Below are 17,548 nucleotides of genomic sequence, written 5' to 3'. Positions count from 1 at the left end.
CTGCTGCATGCTGCGACCCCCCTGAGCACGGGGGGAAGGTAACAGGGCTTAGAGGAATTACTTGCAATAGCTGTCACTCGTTCAAAAAACAAACCAACAAACCCTCAGAGCTGCTTCTGTACTGATACAGGAACCCATGGTCTGCATCAGCAGGCAGCACCCAAAGGCACGAGCACTTGGCAGGGCTCTGCCCATCTCTGTACCTTACAGATAACTAAGTGCATCTGTTCACCTCAAGATAGGAGACTTCTTTTGCTTTTCTACCACGCCTGATCTCAAAGGTCATGCAACTCCTTTAAGCTGGAAAGCCGTGCTTGTGATGAATGACAAACGTTTAGGTTAGGGCACAGCAGGACAGCAAGCTTCAGCACCAAATGCACGCAGCTCACTGCTGCAAACGTCATCCTGTGAGCCTGTCACAGCTCTTTGCTCTACCCAAAACAACCAGATCAGACAAATTAACACCACGGGGGCGAGGTCTCCTCTCAACCAACCTGCTATCTGGATCAGAAAGCGCAGCTGGAGCTGCTGTGGTTGTGTAGAAAGCAGGTGAACTCCAGGTTAACTCCAAGCACACGTGGAGCCGCAGCCTCTGCAATTCAGCAGCGCCATTCCTCTGGATGCATTGAGCTGGAAAGATGAGCCAGGCCCAGCTGCAGGGCACAGCACACAGCAAGAGCAGCTGCTGGCCTCAAAACCCAGTGACACTGAAGGCAGGGAGATTGAATGCGTCCCCATTAAGGCTTCAAAAAACACCGAATCTTATCTTCACAAATGCGAGCTTTATCTGCATCAATTGCTACGACTGTTTCTTTTGTTACTTGTTATTAAAGGCTTGCAGGTCATAATGCCACCATTGAGCTCAATTAGCAGATATTTAAGTATTATCGGCCAAGAGTGATTTAAAGAGACGCTCATTGTCTTTTAGGAAGTCCCAAGTTCAGGCCATGTCCTAACAGGCTTTCTTTTCCTTTGAAACACCTCCTCAGGCATTAACACCACCTCTAAAGCAATGAAGCAGCACGTTAGAGACTACTGCATAATTCACATTCGTTACACTGCACAGAGACCAGAAATGTAAATGTATTTTTGGGGGGAGAGCTGAAAATCCCTCGAAATCAAGCAAATTTATTTCCAGCCTCCCAAGTTAAACTCACAAACCTTAATTCCTTCTCATTACATAAGGATACCTAAAGACACGAGTTTCAGCACAAATCATAAAGAAAGCCTAGGAAACGTGACAGTTTGCTCACATGCTGGAGAAGATGGGCAGTTTTGGAAGGGCAGGAGCTGCAGCACAGAGCATCAGGGCACCTCAGGTGGCTCCTATTGAACTCAATGAGACACTTCTAAAGCCTGATTGAGCCTTGAGAGGATGAGCAGGAGAAAAAAAAACTCAGGGACATCTGCACCACGACCTGGCAAAAGAATGATCTGAAAGCACACGATGGAGAGTTTTTGATCACTGTTTCTGGAAGCAGGCTCAGAGCACACATTTCCTGCAGTCATCAGATGTTGATCCCAAGCCTGACTGCAAAACCACCCCAATTCTGCAACAGGCTGCTAGTTCCCGTGAGCTGGAATGAATACAGACCAGAACCAATATTTATTGCATACCAGGAGAGTCCAAATGATTTATTTCTCCCTCATATTGCATTTCTGTAACTTTTACAGTATTAAAATGATTAACAAAAGCATAAAACTGGAAACAAAAACAATCATTGAGGCTGTCTCCCCTGGCACCCCAGCAATCAGCAGGGTCTGCACTGTATTCACACCCACACGGAGAGGCTGAGCTTCAGTCCTTGGAACAGGATGCACTCTGTTCTCAGAAGGGAATAAACTGCCTTTCCCAAGGAACAGGAAGGCACTGAAGGCATGGGCTGCTGTAAGCCTGGCTGGTGGGAATCCTCAAACAAGGTCCTGGTTCTTCATTGGAGAAGCACTCTCAGGGCACGTGCTTTAGATGTCCATGTCAAACTGCTCTTCTTCACCTGTTGAGACAGAGCAAACGTATGAGAGTCCTAAAAGCTTCAAATTAAGCATCAAATATTGTAGTCAAACAGCCTTCAGGCTTGCCTAAGAAATGCATTCGTTTGGACTTCAGGTCTGCAGTCAGGAAGCGAGTCTGGCACCAAGAGCAGCCTGTGCAAGCAGAATACAGGCCCTCTGCTCAGAGTGAACCTCAGGCAGACAGCCAGGAGCAGAAGAAACGCCCTTTGTGTCACTTCTACACCTGGATTTCACTGCTGCAGACTTCTGTTGCCAGTGACAGGAGAGATATTTTACCTCAGTTACCTGTATAGATGTCTCCCTAGCTCATGCAACCTGATAGGATGCCAGCAGGAACAGCAGGGCTCTATTTCTGACAGCAGAACCTCTCTGGATTAAAAACCAAAAAGGCAGAGCCAAGCAGGCACGCAGCATGCAGCCAATGCTTCAGTTTGCCAGTGAGCCACTAAAGGTCACCAGTGTGTAAAAAAGCCATTAAGCAACACTGACCCTGCAAAGATTTGGCTTAGAGTAAGCAGGGAAGCCAGCTAATGAGCATTCAGACCTTTATTTTTAGGGATTAGGACCATCAATCACACTTGGTAGGTTCAGGTTCCTTCAAGGAGCAATCTCAACAACAGCAGCTGCTCTTTTTTGCTCCAGTAACTTCAGATGTGTTCACGTGCACACTGGTCAATGCCCTCTATTCTGCTGTGAACCAACTTCCACCCTGCAATCTGAAGCAGAGCTGCAAGCTTCTGCAGAAAGCACCCAAAAAAACTCCCAACCAATTCCTGCCCTGAATTATAACTCAATTTAAAAAGAAGGCAAACAGCTGAGATGTGGCAGAGGATAAAGGCCAAAAATAACAGCTGCACCCATTCTCTCACCACAGGAGAGATCCCAAATGCTTAATTAACGAGTAGCAACAGCACAAATTACAGTGAAATGATTCAGAACTTGGTGTTAGCTGTGGTTTACAGGGATCTCCTGGCTCCATGCAGGAAGCAGCAGCACGCTCACTTGTCCTCGTGTACCCACCTACGTTTGCTTTCTCATTGTAGTTCTGGACGTGGTTGTTTTCAATCTTTAACTCCTCCACAATGGGGCTGGTAACACCTGGAATGTCCGGAAGGTCAGAAGGTGGTGTTTTGGCAACCGGAGAATTACGGCACTCCATCAGGAATTTACGATCATAAATAATCCTGGTTCCTGGAAGGAAAAAGCAATGAGGTCAGATTTTAGGATTTTGATGTACATCTGTGTCACCTCCCAAGCAGCAGCAAAGAGGGAAAGAGAGACTCCAAAACTCTGCTTGCAGCGGATCTTATGTTAGAATGGTGCAGAGCACAGGAAAACCCACAGCAAACAGTGAATGTTCAACCAGAGGACATCCTGCCCCCCCCTGCCTGAGCAGCACAGCTCCAGCAAGGCACAGAGGGAGCTGCAGAGCTGGAACTCCGTGCTGTTTTCTAGGAATAACACCAGAATGAACAGCACATTCCTAGTAAAGGAACTGGTGCTGGAAAAAGCTCAAAACCACGCACAGAAAATCGGATTCCTCCAAACAGACCACGGCCCTCATTCAGGGAATTACTGACAAACATCTTTTTTGTGCCTAGAAGGAATGCTGCAAACCGCCCTGCTGCTCTGCTTCCCTCCAGGCACAAGGGAAAAGCAACTTCTTGAGCACTGCCTGAAAAGCTTCAGCTACAAGCACACAAATGCAGGCAAACAAACTCCAAGAACATCTGCCCAGCAACATTAAACTCACTTTGTTTTGAAGCACTGTTAAAAAAACCCCAAGCAACGGTGTATTACGTTTCAAGGACATCGAATCACCCTGCTAATGAGCTCCCAAAACAAATGGAAGCTACTCCCCAGTAAAATATTTTGAGTTTGAGCCGTTCTGCTTGATCACAGAGGGGAATGAATCCAATTCAGAACTGCAGCGTGGCAGCTGGCCTGGATTCGATAAGGACAACTGACAGCCTGAGCACTAAGTGTTAAATTACAGGGAGGTTGCGACAGCAAGGACAGCAGTTCCTAGAACTGCAGCTCATGTACCAAGTATCAGGAGCACAGTCCATAACAGGCAGACGCAGCTCTCCCTCCCATGCATTCATCTGCTGGTTCACGTGCCCAGCACTCCTGAAAGCTGACACCCACAGCAAGCAGAGCAGAGGGGCTCAAAGCTTCCAAAAGGGGTTTGGATGCACAGAGCAGCTCTTGCTGCATGTTGCTGAGGCACACGTGGGCTCGGGGGAAGACAAAGTGTGCCCTCAGCAAAGGGCATGGTGCCAAGGCAAGCATGAAGGGAATAGCAAAGAACAGGGCTCTGCTGAGAGGTCACACGTCACCTCTTACACGCTCCTCGTTCCCTTACACTGTGCTTGTTTTTTTTAACCTCTGCTGCCCACAGTCAGGAAAACCAGCTTTTTCCTGTGCTATCAGGGACTTTCCTCACCCCACCAACCCTTTGCTGACCCTGCAGATTGCTGGGGCTGACACTGACCCAGTAGGGCTGGCAATGAGCCCTCCTTCCACCCCTCAGCCGAGCGCTGCCTGCAGGCAGAGGGGGCTTCAAAGATCCCAGTGTTCAGTTATTCTTTGGCACGGCAATGATTTGCTTCTTCCTCCTGACTTCAGCAACTTTGCAGTAAGTCCCAGGCTTCTCTCAGCAGACATTTGCTGTTGCTCTCCAGGCTCAAGCTGGCTCACCTCCAAGCACCTCTAATGAACCTCAGTGTTTCAACAAAGGCAGTTCGGTGTGAAAGGAATTGAAAACCACTCTCAGAACTGCTCTCCTTTGGGACCCAGGCACAAAAGCACTGTGCTGTCACAGGAGAGCCCAGGGCTTTGCCAGGCGTGCACACCCTCATAGCAAACAGCTCCGTGCTTTCCTTCCACACTCTGGACATTCATTAACTCTGCAGCACAGAAAAACAAGCGATAACCCTGGAGGGCTCGTTGTGCTGCACTGCAGCCTTATTATCCATCTCCATCCAGCTACTCGGAGCACGCCTGAGAAGCATTCTGTTTCTCCTCTCTTCCATGACATGATTACTGTGAGTGCTATTTAAGTGCCTTCAGCTATTTGCTGCTTTCATCGGAGGGAGGACGTGGCAGAAATAACACAAACCCTTCAGTTTCCCCAATCCAAACACGCCTGCATCAGCAGCACCGACTTCCCTTTTCTCTCTACGTTTTACCCCACGGAACATTTTATGCTGTGAAGAGAACGCACGCCCGAACGGCCCACAGAACACAATGCTCTGCCTCCGTTCGGTTTGTTCTCCTGGCACGGCTTCAAGAACGGTTTCATCATTCCCGCTCCTCACATCAAACCTTTTTCAGCAGCGGGGCTGATTTTCTAAGAGACGAAAAAAGAGAAAAGCACAAATCCGAGCCCTGGGAGCGGGAGGGCGGCCCCGAAAACCCCGGCACGGCCCCGCTGGGCCACGAGGACCCCCGCAAAGGAGAAACCCCCCCCCAAAAAACCCCAACCCACGGCCCCCCCGCCCCGCCCGCCCCCCCCCCCCCACACCGGACCCCTCAGCTCGAGTCCAGGCCCACAGCCCGGGCCCAAGCGCTCACCGCCCGGCGTGGTCCCGAAGACGGTGCCCCCCGGCGTGGTGCTGTAATCGCCGGGCGGCAGCGGGGCGCCGTCGGGCAGGGCAAGGCGCTTGCCGGGGCCCGGGATGTCGCGGCTCGGTGTCTGTCCCTGGCAGCAGCGGCCCGACATGGCGCCGGGACGCGGGCTGCTGCTGCTGCGGCCGCCCCGCCGCCTGCCCGCCGCTTCCGGTGCAAGCCACACCCCTTCCGCCGCGCGGTGCGATGGGAAACGGGGGGGGGTGTCTTCGCTCATGGGCGGGGCCTAAGCTGTTGAGGGCGTGGCCGAGGGAGAGGCGTGGTCCAATGAGGGGACGTGACGTCAGGAGCGTGGTCCAATGAGGGGGCGGGGCTTATAGAGAGGCGGAGCACGCGTGGTTTCTGTGCCCGCTGCTGCCGGTGCCCCTTACCGGTACCGGATGGTCTTGCAGGACGCGAAATCAATGCGGTGTTACAGGGATCATGTGCTCCCAGTAACCCCCCAGTGCTCCCAGTGCACTTAAGAATTCCCCACTGCTCCCAGTTGTCCCAGTGCCTCCTGCCTACTCCAGGGTCTCTGCATGTGGCAGCGCCCAACCCCTCTCCTCGCTGTCTGCTGCGTCGATCACCGAGCACTGGGCAGGAAAACACCACGTCCGGCCATGCAGGGTGACACCAGCCTTGACCCCCGACCCAGCGAGGCGCCCAGGCACCGCTTAACGAGGCCTGAGGCCATTTCCTCCTCCTGCTCACAGAGAATAGACCATTATGGGGTCAAGGAGCTGCGGGGAGGTCGTCTGTTGGGGCACATCCTGGCTGGGGTGGGGTTGGGAGCCATGATCTCTGTGCTGTCTTGGCATCGGCGCCTGGCATCCCATGGGATCTCGGGTCAGGGGGGACAGGACTGTGGGCTACTGGGAGCCCCCAGCCCCAACAGAGGGTCAGGGGACAGCCCTGAGCTGGAAGCAGTGTCATTCCCATATATGCTGATAACATCTCTGCATCAGGGATGGAGCTGGCACTGAGCAGCCTCAGGAATGCACAGTCCTAACAATGGCCCTTCCTCCTCATCCCTCCCTGCCACTCATTTCCCACTTGGACTGAAGATAAAAAGCAGAGAGAAGGGGGAGAAGTCACCTGGACCAGGGCTGGAGCAGCCAACTGTGGGCAATACATCAGCAGTAGTTCCATTGGAAATAAGGCACTTACGTTGGGAGCATCAATTCATGTTGGCAGCACCCACTGGTGACAACGTGCTCATCTCTGGGGTATTTCAGCTTTCCAAAAGAGCTGGAAAGCCTCTATCATCCTCGTGCGATAGAAGGTTATCACCTTATTGCCTTCTAAATTGGGAACAGAAATGCACTTGTAGGTGTTTGTCCTTTCTGCACACCGCTGATTTGGCCACTGCTGGGAATTGCTGCCTGTGGAAACAGGGAAGGGGTGTTGTGAAAATCTTTCTCCTCTGGCAGGCTCCCATTGGAGGCAGCTCCCTGCTATGGCTCGTAGAGAACACACCCCGTGGGTCATGAAATATTGGGTATTTCTTCATGGGTGCCCCATGGCACCCACCCATGGCCAAGGGGAAGGCAGCTGGGGGTGTTATGTGCTGCGGCATTTCCACCCCATCCGTGTTTACATTCCTCTCTGATCACCACTGCAGATAACGCCAAACCCACATCCACTTTGCCCGCCCAAGGGCTGTTTGTGCAGATCAAAGTTGCCCCCAGTAAACAAACCCATCCTGCCCATGGGAAGTGCCTCCGCCCTGCGAGGGAGAAATCCTGGGGACGATGTGTGCAGGGGATGCTCTGCACCCCTAAATGGACCCTGGGTGCTGCTTGGCTCGTGCTCTGCAGAGGAATTTGGCACGGCAGGGAATGGCACAGCGTGAGCTGTGTTTTCAGGAGCCACGTCTCGTGCTCACGGCTCCTTGGCACAAATAGTGGGGTTCAGCCATACGTCAGGTGCCGGAGCATCCCCCGCTGCCCCACTGCTAACTCCTGCCCACTGCCTGAACCCAGCAGCACAGCCCTCAGGAATGAACCTTCTCCCCATTTGCAACACATTTCTGAGAAATCTCCCAGAACCAGGAGGAGCGTGGGGTGAAAAATAGCCGTGATGACATGGGAGAGCTGAGCCTGATGTGGCCGCTGCCATTGCTGCTGTTGTTTCCCTGTTTCTGCACATGGAGCAAACACAGCAGGGACAGGCATGGGCAGGCTGCAGGGCTGCTGTAGATGAGGATAAAGATGGGAATGGGGATGGCACAGGTGGTGCGTGGGGCTGTATTGGGGTTTTGGATATCTGAAAGCAGCAGGATCCAACCCCAGTCTGGAGACACTGCTTGGTTTCACCCTGCTGTCACCCGAAGGATTTTTTGCCCTCTCTGTCTGCAAACCCAGCTGCTTTCAGATGTTATTTTTGCTGTTTTTTTTTTTTTTTTTTAATAGAATTTTCCACATTATTATTATTATTTTTTTTGTGTGTGTGAAATTGGTGCCGCTGTTACTGCAGACTCGTCCCTCCTTCCCCTCCACTTCTGTTTTTCTTTAGCAATAGCTGCTGGAAAACCAGTCAGCAGGAGAGAGGGAGAAGCACTTGTGAGCATGTCTGCAAAGCCTTGGCAGAGCACATAAAAGCAAGCAAATCCCTTCAGCCCAGGGGCTGGAAATGCCCTGGAAGCTTTGCCATGTGCTCTGTGTTCCATACCTGACTGCGCTCCCACCTGAAGCATCCGCCCACCCCAACAGGGCTGGGATGGGAAGGGCAGGAGCACACCGTGCATCCCTTGCAGATGTGGTGGATTTGGAGCCTGCCTTGGCCAACTTGGTTCTAAAAATGGCTGCTCGCACGGAAGCCAGCAGAACATCCCATTTTTATTAGTTTGAATTGTTTGGTGCAGAGAATGCTTCACTTCCTGCAGCTGGCTGAGCCCATCCGACAGCCCTCGGGGAGGAGAGTTTATAGAGAGCTCAGAGTTTATGCAGTGCTTCCTCCGGCCTTCCTGGGACAGGCAGTACCCAGGGGTTAATGCTCCCTCACAGCCTGTTTATGTGCTGACAAGGAAACGTGCTGACAGATCGTCCCAAACAACTTCAAAGAAAGATTTGGGAATCCGATATGGAAACTATTCCCAATGTTTCAGCACGGCGAGCCCCAGTCTAATCACCAGCACAAACAGTAAAGGCAGAGAGGGACCACTGCCAACAGCCACTGCCATTGCCCTGCCCCATGCCCACCCCAGTGCTCCATCCCAATGCCACGCCATAGGGTTTGGGTTAAATCCATGCTCCCTGAGCAACTCCTGCCCTACCAGTGTGGCCGTGTGGCCCTGGGGATGCGCTGCACTTTGCAATGCAGCCCTGGCTCCAGCAGCCCTTTGGAACCATCCCTTACTGGTGCAAAGCTGAACTGGGTGCAGCTCTGCCCTGCTCTGTGCAGAGCTCTTCTTTTTCCTGTCCTGATGAGGAAGAGGAGCTGGCAGCACCCAGCCTGTGTCCCAGCCTGCGGTGGCAGCGGCGATGCTGCAGTGGCTCATGCTGCTTTTATCACTTGTTCTGTAACAGCAAGCGTGCAGACAGTGCGCTGGGGAGAGCAAGAGTTCCCAGCTATAAAAAGCTTTTGTTTTATCCTGATGTGGCATCAGCCTGACTCAGGCTTGGCAGGATTCAGTGTGCTGCTTTTAATGACGCTGGGAGGAGAAGCTGGCGTGTGCCCATCACTTCTATGCTGCCTTCCCTCCTCTCTGCCTCCTCCATGCCTTGGAGCCAGGGCGCAGCCAGCTCTGTGGGGCTCATGGGTGCAGTTACAAACTGAACATGAGAGGTGGAGGATTAAAGCTCACAGGAGTGCTCCCCCCTACCTGCACTGTGCCAGGCACTGCTGTATGCCTCATTCCCTCACTGGGTACAGGGGATTAATAGGAACTGAGCACTCCCTGTGGGCCTTACACATATTGTTAGGGCTTGCTGTGTGCACGCTGCCTCCTTGGCATGGGGGAAGGCTGCAGGACAGGAGCTAGCTGGCTCTACATCCCCATAGGCAGCAGTGCCAGTGTGCCCAGACTGTCAGGACCAGGTGAGGGCTTCTCCCCTCCAAACACACCCATGGGTGCTGGTAGCTCCCAGAGCACAGAGCTGTGCTGCTCTGCCTGTTCCCACTGCAATTCTGCTCTCTCCAAGGAGGGATCTTCTCTAATCCATCCTGTCTCTATCTATAAAGATGTATTTTTAAAACATCCATTGTTTATTCTGTAGCAACAGAGCAGCCAAGGGAGCTGCTCTGATCTGTGGCATAAACATATTTTCCCAGAGTTTTCCAAACAGCCACTTGACCCCATGGGTCCCCGTGGCTGGCAGGGCTCCCACTGCTCAGCACTGTGCAGGTGGCACATGGCAGAGGTGGCAGAGGGGACACATGCTGTGGTGGCTGCTGGGCCTTGGAGGGGGACAGCAGGGAGACAAAGGGGGCAGGAGGAGAAAGCAAGAGAGAGCTGTGCAGGATCTCTGTTTTGCAAGAGGCATTTCCAGCCTCTTTGCTGGTGGGTTCCTGCTCGTTGCCAGGAGCCGAATGCTGTGCTGGTGGAGCAGCCATCTGGGCTTCAGCTTTTCCAGCTGCAGAAGTGGGATGAAAACACTGAGCCACACTCAGTAACACCCAAAAGCCTTCATTTTCTGTTATCCACTGCCATTCCCACAGCATTTCTTTATTCTTTCAGGCACACTCACTATGGCTCCACGTGCCAACACACACTGGGGTTACGTGTGCCATCACACTAAGAAGATTGTGGCTCTCCCTGTGCACGTTTTGCTCATGCCATGCGTTGTTTGAGCCCAGTGACACCTCACACTGGAAATAGTAAGCTCAGAACTCAGCCTGTGCCAGCAATTAGTGCCAGAGCTGGAGCTGAAGGGGTTGTTTGCATCAAGAGTTCATCTGACTGCTTTGAAGAACCCAAACAGCCTTGTAAAGATAAAGCTTGTAAAAAAAGCGGGCTCTGTTTTGCTAGCTCATGAATGGGAAGAAATGCCAACTGGATAATTTTTTACACATTTCCTTTCCTTCTTTGTCAACATTCCCCCCATTTGGCCGAAACTTCAAAATGCCATATTTGGAGAGCGCCCGTCTTAGAAGTTCCAGTATTTGTATAAATAGCTGATAGTGAAAAAATTGCCCTGCCCTGGAGTCTGCCCAGGGGCCTTCGGAAGGAGCAGCACTGGGAACAGGGGCAGGGATGGGAGCAGCACGGTGCCCCCCATCTCCCTGGGCATCCCGAAGGATGGATTATGGGGATCCCAAAATCACCAGCACTGACTCAAACTTAAGGGGGTAGCAGTGCATGGTTACAGAAGCTGGGGAAAGGGTTCAGGCATTAAATGTGGGGGTGAAAGAGAGGCTGTTGGATGATTTCTTTGCGGTGAGGCTGTCATTTTGCCATCCCTGTTCTGATGGCAGCCGGGTCGGTGTCTTCACTGCATACCCTGGAATGCGAGGAGAACAGAGAGGAGCACGGAGCAAAGAGCTGCGATGCAGGGCAGGATGCACAGTGAGGAACTAGGAGCCGTGTACATGGAGAATAAAGGCGAGTGGGGTGAGGGGCGCAGTTGGGTCCGGCTGCGCAGTGTCGGGGGTATCCGGCCCGGGGGCAGCAGGGAGGCGGTGCTCCCGCTCTGCTTTCATTGATCTCCGCAAAGGGGCAGCCCGGGGCCGCCCCGTGCCTTTAAAGGCTCCTCCTCCGAGTAGCGGCCGCGGACGGAGTGCGACGTCGGTGCAGCCTCGACGGCGGCGGCCGCCCCGAGCCCCGCTCCGGCCCCGGCAGCCGTGGAGCGCACGGGGGGCAAAGGAGTGCACGGAGCTGGGCCGCCTCCCTCCCCGCCCCCCCCCACCGAAGTGATGACCCCGCTTCCCGCAGGCAACGGCACCGTCCCTAATTGCAGCTGGGCCGCCGTTCTGAGCCGGCAGTGGGCGGTGGGAGCCGCGCTGAGCATCACCATTCTGGTCATCGTGGCCGGCAACCTGCTGGTCATCGTGGCCATCGCCAAGACGCCGCGGCTGCAGACCATGACCAACGTCTTTGTCACCTCGTTGGCCTGCGCCGACCTGGTCATGGGCTTGCTGGTGGTGCCACCGGGGGCCACCATCCTGCTGAGCGGCCACTGGCCCTACGGGACGGTGGTGTGTGAGCTGTGGACCTCTCTGGACGTGCTGTGTGTGACGGCGAGCATCGAGACGCTGTGCGCCATCGCCGTGGATCGCTACCTGGCCATCACGGCACCGCTGCAGTATGAGGCGCTGGTGACCAAGGGCAGAGCATGGGCTGTGGTGTGCATGGTGTGGGCCATCTCTGCCTTCATCTCCTTCCTGCCCATCATGAACCACTGGTGGCGGGACGGGGCGGACGAGCAGGCGGTGCGCTGTTACGATGATCCACGCTGCTGTGACTTTGTCACCAACATGACCTACGCCATCGTCTCCTCCACCGTCTCCTTCTACGTGCCGCTGCTCGTCATGATCTTCGTCTACGTCCGTGTCTTTGCTGTGGCCACACGCCACGTCCAGCTCATCGGCAAGGACAAGGTGAGGTTCCTGCAGGAGAACCCCAGCCTCAGCTCCAGAGGAGGGCGGTGGCGTCGGCCGTCCCGCCTGTTGGCCATCAAGGAGCACAAGGCGCTCAAGACCTTGGGCATCATCATGGGCACCTTCACGCTCTGCTGGCTGCCCTTCTTCGTGGCCAACATCATCAAGGTGTTCTGCCGGCCACTGGTGCCCGACCAGCTGTTCCTCTTCCTCAATTGGTTGGGCTACGTCAACTCAGCCTTCAATCCCATCATCTACTGCCGCAGCCCCGACTTCAGGAGCGCTTTCCGCAAGCTGCTTTGCTGCCCGCGCCGCGCCGACCGCCGGCTGCACGCTGCCCCACAGGACCCACAGCACTGCTCCTGTGCCTTCAGCCCTCGGGGGGACCCCTTGGAGGACGGCAAGGCTGTGGACCCCGGGCAGCTCAGGGAGGACAGCGAGGTGCAGGGGAGCGGCAGGAGGGAGGAGAACGCCTCATCCCATGCTGGTGGCCACCAGCAGCGGCCTCTGGGCGAGTGCTGGCTGCAGGGCACGCAGAGCATGCTGTGCGAGCAGCTGGATGAGTGAGTACTGTGTGCGTGCTTGGGGTGCAGGGTGCTGTTCTGGGGGACTGCTGGTGATGGGGCTGTGGTCTGATGAATGCAGAGCACTGGGATGGGGTATAGAATGGGAACTGCTGTGCCCAACGCCTTTGGGCTTCCCTAAACCCCTCTGCCAGGCTGCAGAGCTGAGGTTCTTTGTGCCTCCCTGGGCACTTTGTCCCTTTCTGGGAGTGCCCCAACAACTGGAATGAGGTTCATTTCCTCAGGTAGTAAAACCACCACACCAGGAGTGTGTTCCTGTCCCTGGGATCTTCTCCCTTCTCCCCTCACTCCTGATGACTTCAGGGAGCCCCTGCTGTTATGGGGAGGATGTGGACTCTTTACACTCTATGCTCTCTCATTTAAGGTTCACCAGCAGAGAGATGCCGGCGTGTCCCTCGGTCTGACTGGGAATGCAGCAGAGCAGGGAGCACTGTAAGTGTGTGTTCCATATGGGAGCAGTGCCACAGGAGACCCCAGTGTGTGGCTGCAGCAGGGCCACCCCTGTCTCTGCAACAGTCCCCTCTGACCAGCTTGGCTGTCCCCTTCCCTGGGGGAGCTCAGCCCTTGGCTGGGTCACAGCCATGTGCCTGCATTGGGCATGTGAGCTGACGCAGGCATCTGCTGACACGTTTCTGTGCTGCCCAGAGTGCTTAACCCCCTTCAGAGCAGCTTGCTCTGCAGTGCTTGCACGCTGCTGCTGAGGCCAGGACCCCCCTTTGCACTCTCTCCTTCCAGGGGCTCAGCTCCTGGAGTGGTTGCTTTGCATCCCCAGAGTTGTGATGCTGGGGGGATGCACACCGTCAGCTCCTGCTGTCTTCTTGCAGATGTTGGGATGGGGACGCTGTGTGTGAAAGGAGGAGTAGCACTGAGGGTACAACGCTGGAAGGACCCTCTGGTGCACGCACCCACACGGAGAGCAAAGGGGCTCCTCTGGTGCTGGAGAGATAAAGGCAGCAGCAAAAAGATCCTGAGCCCATCACGATGAGGTTCCAGCACAGCTTCTGGGGATGGGGACACTGCCACCCCAGATGAATTGGCACTGGGACGTGGTGACCAGCAGCTCTGCTCGTCCACGGGACCCCATCTTCCCGGGTTGTGTAGCTGGCAAAGGAAAAGAGGATCTCCTGCTGGCAAGAAACTGCTCCGTGATCTGCACTGGGTCCTGCCCCAAACACTGCAGTGAGCTCCCTGGGCCGGGTGTGATGCAGGGAGCCACAGCAAGGGAAAAGCACAGGCGGGAGAGGAGAGAGGGATAAAGAGTGCTGCAGGAGAGGCTTTCCCCAGAGCCCTGCACGATGCTGTGGGTTCTGGCGGCGGCGATGCTCTGCTCTTAAGTCTCTGCGTGCTGTAGGAACAGGCAGCAGCACCGCACCGCTGCACGGCCGTTCCATGCACAGCACGGAGCACAGCGGTACAGAGGGCGCTGTGCAAAAAAACACGGGTGTTTGTGTCCGCACCGTCCCACCTCGCTGGGACTTCGGGGATGATATCTGTTGTAAACGTGCGTCGTGGTGACTGTAATGCTTTTGTGTGAAATAAACCTCGGGAATCACTCGGCAGCTTTCACCTGCATCACCGGCGCCTTGCCCTTCCTAAGGGTAGGGGGCTGCCTGAGGCTGGATGCCCACGGGCACCCATCCCCATAGCGCCTGGGAGTCCCTCCCAAGGACCGGGCACAGCCTCTGTGCTGCTCACAGCCCCAGGGAGGCTCTGCGCCCCATCTCGGGGTTTGCCGGCTCAGCAAACAGCCGCATCGCCCCATTCACATTTGGAATCAGGCTGCGGGGTCCGAGCGGAGCCACGGCGACCATCCGGAGCCTCAGTGCCACCTCCCGGCGCTGCGCAGAACTCGTAACGTGTAACGGGAATAAAGAGAAAAGCAAATCCGCCGGGGCGGTCCTGCAGCTTCGAACCAGTTGTGGCTCTTCGCTGCTGTCTGCAGCTGCCCCAAGCAATGAGCAAAGGAGCTCTGAGAATGCATTGACAGCACCTGAGAGCCTCTATTTGTCCTCCGCAGCACCTGCGCTGCATTTCCGAATTACAGCGCTGATGGGCTGCCGCTGCTCTTTATTTGCAGCACAAGGGGAGCTCGTGTTCGGTGCTTTTTCTGGCCAGGTGGGGGCTGCAGGGCAGCGTTTAGGGTTGGGGTTGGGTTCCATTGAGACCTTAGTGCTGGAGGAGCCTCCTTCAATGGGCTGTGCTGTTCTTAATGCTGTCACTGTGATTTTATTTCTCATTTAACAGTGCCATCTCAGCCAATGAGGCATAGCTGCCTCCAACTCTTGCAGAAAGCAAGCTGTGCTGGTGGGAGCTGCTAGCACGATGCTGCCCTAGCTCTGGATTTTGGGAACCTTTTCTAAGTATTCTAAAATCACTTTTCTTCCACCTGTTACAACTACAGACCAGCTGAAGGCTACTTTCTCTGGTACTTGTTCTGTAGGGCCTGGTTCCTGGTGCTGTGCAGGATGAGCAGCTCTTCCCCTGCTCTCAGGTCGCTGTCAGAGGACAGGACAGCTGCTGTGCTATGGGGTGAGCAGCAGCCCCCAGTGCATTGCAGGGGGGCAGCAAGGGATGCTTTTTCCCTTTGCTTTCTGCACCCCTGAGGTTTGCAGGGGAAGCAGCTGGTGCACGCAGGGACTGGGCTGTGTGTCCACAGGCTGTGAGCTGGGTGTGAACAGCCAGAGCTGCGTGGTGAAGGAGGATGATGACTTCCTAGAGCACCTGGTCCTGCTGAAGACGGTAAGGTGGGGGGCTTGCTGGTGTCACCATGCTGCCCCACTGTAGGGCCTCTGCTCTGTCATGGGGGCTCTGCCCAACCCACAGATCTCCCTGGGGGCCAATGCTAGAGATGAGTTGCATGTGGTGGCTGTGGAGTCCAAGAACACCTACGGAGACCACAAACCAGTGCCCATTGCATCCCTGCGTGTCTCGGTGCTTCCCATGGTAAGAACAGGGAATGATTCACCCTGGGTGATCTGTGGGCTTTTTCCAGCTCTGGAATTGTCCAGGTTGTGCCTGCAAAGCGCTCTGTGCTGCAGTGCATCTCCTGTCCTGTGGCTGTTGTGGAGGCTGGGTGGATCTGGGGGGTTGCTCTGAGCTTTGGCTCTTTGCAGATCAGTCTCAAAGGTCTGGAGTTTGTCCCTCCTGTCACCTTCATGCTGCAGTGTGGAACTGGACCGGTTTATCTCAGCGGGCAGCATGTTACCTGTGAGTCCCAACTGGGCTATGGGGCTGGATAGCAGCAGGGCTGGTCCTGCAGTGGCTTTGTGGCAGCTTCTGCCCTGGGAATGGGGAGCCCTGCCCTACAGGAAGCACCCACAACAGGATGCTGGGCCTGACTATGCTCCTCCCCACAGTGGAAGATGTCCCCAGGTGCAAAGCCCACAAGGGAGAGTTGTTGGATATGGATGGAGGTGATGAGGACGATGCCAGGGCAGCGCAGGATGGAGAATAGTTGCAGCTCTGGATGGGATGGATCCTTACACAAGGACACAACAGGCTTCTGCTTTGGATAGAGCCTTCTCTCCATCTCACTCGTGTTCTGATTGTGCTGCTGCTGGGATGCTGTGGGTTGTGCTGCTGAGCTGTGGGTCTCAGAGCATCCTATTGAGCACCATTGCCTCTTCCCTACACTGGCACCTCCCAGATGGTCTTAAAATGTGTGTGTTGTGCCCCCCCGTGCAGCCCTTTTGCCAATCAATCTGCAGTCATAATGGTGGTTTTGTTCCAGTAGGAATTACTCTAGCAATTGTTTGGATAAACAGAGTAAAGTTACATTGCAGCCTTCACAGCAGCCCAGGGAAATGCAGCCAAAGTCTGTTCAGAACAAGCAGCCATTGAAGTAATCAAATTAAAGCTCCTAATTGAGGAAAATTGCCCAAATCAGTTATTTGCATGATAGCAGCTGGCTGGGAATTTCTCTGCAGCGGAATGAGGAGCAGAGCTGGGTGTGGGCTGGTGGCACACTGGGCTGACAGCAATGGGATGAGTTTGGAAAGATGCCTGCTGGGCACAGCAATGCTTCCCCACTCACCTTCCCTACTCTGGGTTTTAATACCCCAGCCCTGTGTGAGAGCCATCCTTGCTGCTCTAAAAAAATCAATCAAAGGGTGACAGTTTCTCCTGTTGTGTGCTGGCAGGAGAAGCAAACAGGTAAAGTGCAGTTAGATGGTGATGCAGCTCCTCGCCTTGCTGTGGTACCCTGAAAGGAGCAGCTCTCTGCCCCACGGGGTTGTGGGGACAGAACTCACTCTGCACAAACCATGAGCCATCAATTAGACCTGGCTGCAAAAGCGGTGTGGTCCCTGCGTGGCTGCAGCTGTGCCCTGAAACATGAGGGCTGTGCTTGGCCATGCCTTCACCCCTCCTATGGCCACATCCTGCAACACAGAGAAGGCTTTGGCATAACCATGGCAACTGCCAGGTAAGTAATAGGTGGCACTCAGTGCCATGGGAACCAAAGAGGAGTGAGCGGGGTGCTGGGCTCTGCACCTTCCTGGTGCCCCAGTGTGAGGTGTTTGGTCCCATCTGTGTCACTGTGAGGGTGGCACTGGGTGCACGTGAAGGTTGGGGCTGACACCAATAGGAGCCCTGAGCAGTTCATTCAGCACACAGCACAGACTTCTGAAATCTTTGGAGTGGGTTTTTCTTCACTTAGTCGGACTCGAGAGCCAAACGACAGCTGATACAGGGAGAAACGGTCAGAGCTGTGAGCTCTGTGTGGAGGAAGAGTGGGAGGCGATGTGTGGAAATAGCTCAGGAAATTAAAGTTTGCCTGCGGCGTGGTTTGAGATGATTCAGTT

General features: G+C 54.7%; 3 protein-coding genes across 4 annotated transcripts; 2 read left to right on the top strand and 1 right to left on the bottom strand.

Moving 5' to 3' along the window:
• Positions 1 to 1,605: 1,605 nt before the first annotated feature.
• On the bottom strand, positions 1,606 to 5,775 carry EIF4EBP1 (eukaryotic translation initiation factor 4E binding protein 1). Its single transcript, XM_042886274.1, has 3 exons — positions 5,590 to 5,775; positions 3,034 to 3,204; positions 1,606 to 1,994 (listed from the first exon to the last, which is right to left on the bottom strand). Exons 1-3 carry the CDS (start codon positions 5,735 to 5,737, stop codon positions 1,963 to 1,965), a joined length of 351 nt encoding a protein of 116 aa, XP_042742208.1. The 5' UTR covers positions 5,738 to 5,775; the 3' UTR covers positions 1,606 to 1,962.
• A 5,666-nt stretch (positions 5,776 to 11,441) lies between these two features.
• On the top strand, positions 11,442 to 14,300 carry ADRB3 (adrenoceptor beta 3). Its single transcript, XM_042886277.1, has 3 exons — positions 11,442 to 12,725; positions 13,111 to 13,178; positions 13,571 to 14,300. The coding sequence occupies exons 1-2, from the start codon at positions 11,479 to 11,481 to the stop codon at positions 13,148 to 13,150; spliced, it is 1,287 nt and encodes a 428-aa protein (XP_042742211.1). The 5' UTR covers positions 11,442 to 11,478; the 3' UTR covers positions 13,151 to 13,178; positions 13,571 to 14,300.
• A 92-nt stretch (positions 14,301 to 14,392) lies between these two features.
• LOC122188176 (nucleoplasmin-like) lies at positions 14,393 to 17,502 on the top strand. Of its 2 annotated transcripts, XM_042886278.1 has the most exons (6): positions 14,393 to 14,861; positions 15,187 to 15,275; positions 15,403 to 15,485; positions 15,570 to 15,689; positions 15,860 to 15,953; positions 16,103 to 17,502. In XM_042886278.1, exons 2-6 carry the CDS (start codon positions 15,212 to 15,214, stop codon positions 16,198 to 16,200), a joined length of 459 nt encoding a protein of 152 aa, XP_042742212.1. In that variant the 5' UTR covers positions 14,393 to 14,861; positions 15,187 to 15,211; the 3' UTR covers positions 16,201 to 17,502. The 2 variants fall into 2 exon arrangements, with proteins under 2 accessions (XP_042742212.1, XP_042742213.1); XM_042886279.1 differs by lacking the exon at positions 14,393 to 14,861 and having other exon boundaries at positions 14,896 to 15,275.
• The last annotated feature ends 46 nt before the right edge of the window (positions 17,503 to 17,548 follow it).

This window comes from Lagopus leucura, unplaced genomic scaffold (genome assembly GCF_019238085.1).
Source record: "Lagopus leucura isolate 7727_CA_CO unplaced genomic scaffold, USGS_WTPT01 Super-Scaffold_100056, whole genome shotgun sequence".
Taxonomy (NCBI): domain Eukaryota; kingdom Metazoa; phylum Chordata; class Aves; order Galliformes; family Phasianidae; genus Lagopus; species Lagopus leucura.
This window is presented reverse-complemented; position numbering and strand designations above follow the sequence as displayed.

Bases quoted from the DNA above. Each gene is read 5' to 3' on its own strand.
- EIF4EBP1 (XM_042886274.1), bottom strand. From the start codon at position 5,737: ATGTCGGGCCGCTGCTGCCAGGGACAGACACCGAGCCGCGACATCCCG. The intron at 3,205-5,589 runs GTGAGCGCTTGG...TTTTCCTTCCAG, and splicing joins CTTCGGGACCACGCCGGGCG to GAACCAGGATTATTTATGAT. The intron at 1,995-3,033 runs GTGGGTACACGA...CTGTCTCAACAG, and splicing joins CAATGAGAAAGCAAACGTAG to GTGAAGAAGAGCAGTTTGAC.
- ADRB3 (XM_042886277.1), top strand. From the start codon at position 11,479: ATGACCCCGCTTCCCGCAGGCAACGGCACCGTCCCTAATTGCAGCTGG. The intron at 12,726-13,110 runs GTGAGTACTGTG...CTCTCATTTAAG, and splicing joins CTGTGCGAGCAGCTGGATGA to GTTCACCAGCAGAGAGATGC.
- LOC122188176 (XM_042886278.1), top strand. From the start codon at position 15,212: ATGAGCAGCTCTTCCCCTGCTCTCAGGTCGCTGTCAGAGGACAGGACA. The intron at 15,486-15,569 runs GTAAGGTGGGGG...CCCAACCCACAG, and splicing joins ACCTGGTCCTGCTGAAGACG to ATCTCCCTGGGGGCCAATGC. The intron at 15,690-15,859 runs GTAAGAACAGGG...GGCTCTTTGCAG, and splicing joins GTGTCTCGGTGCTTCCCATG to ATCAGTCTCAAAGGTCTGGA.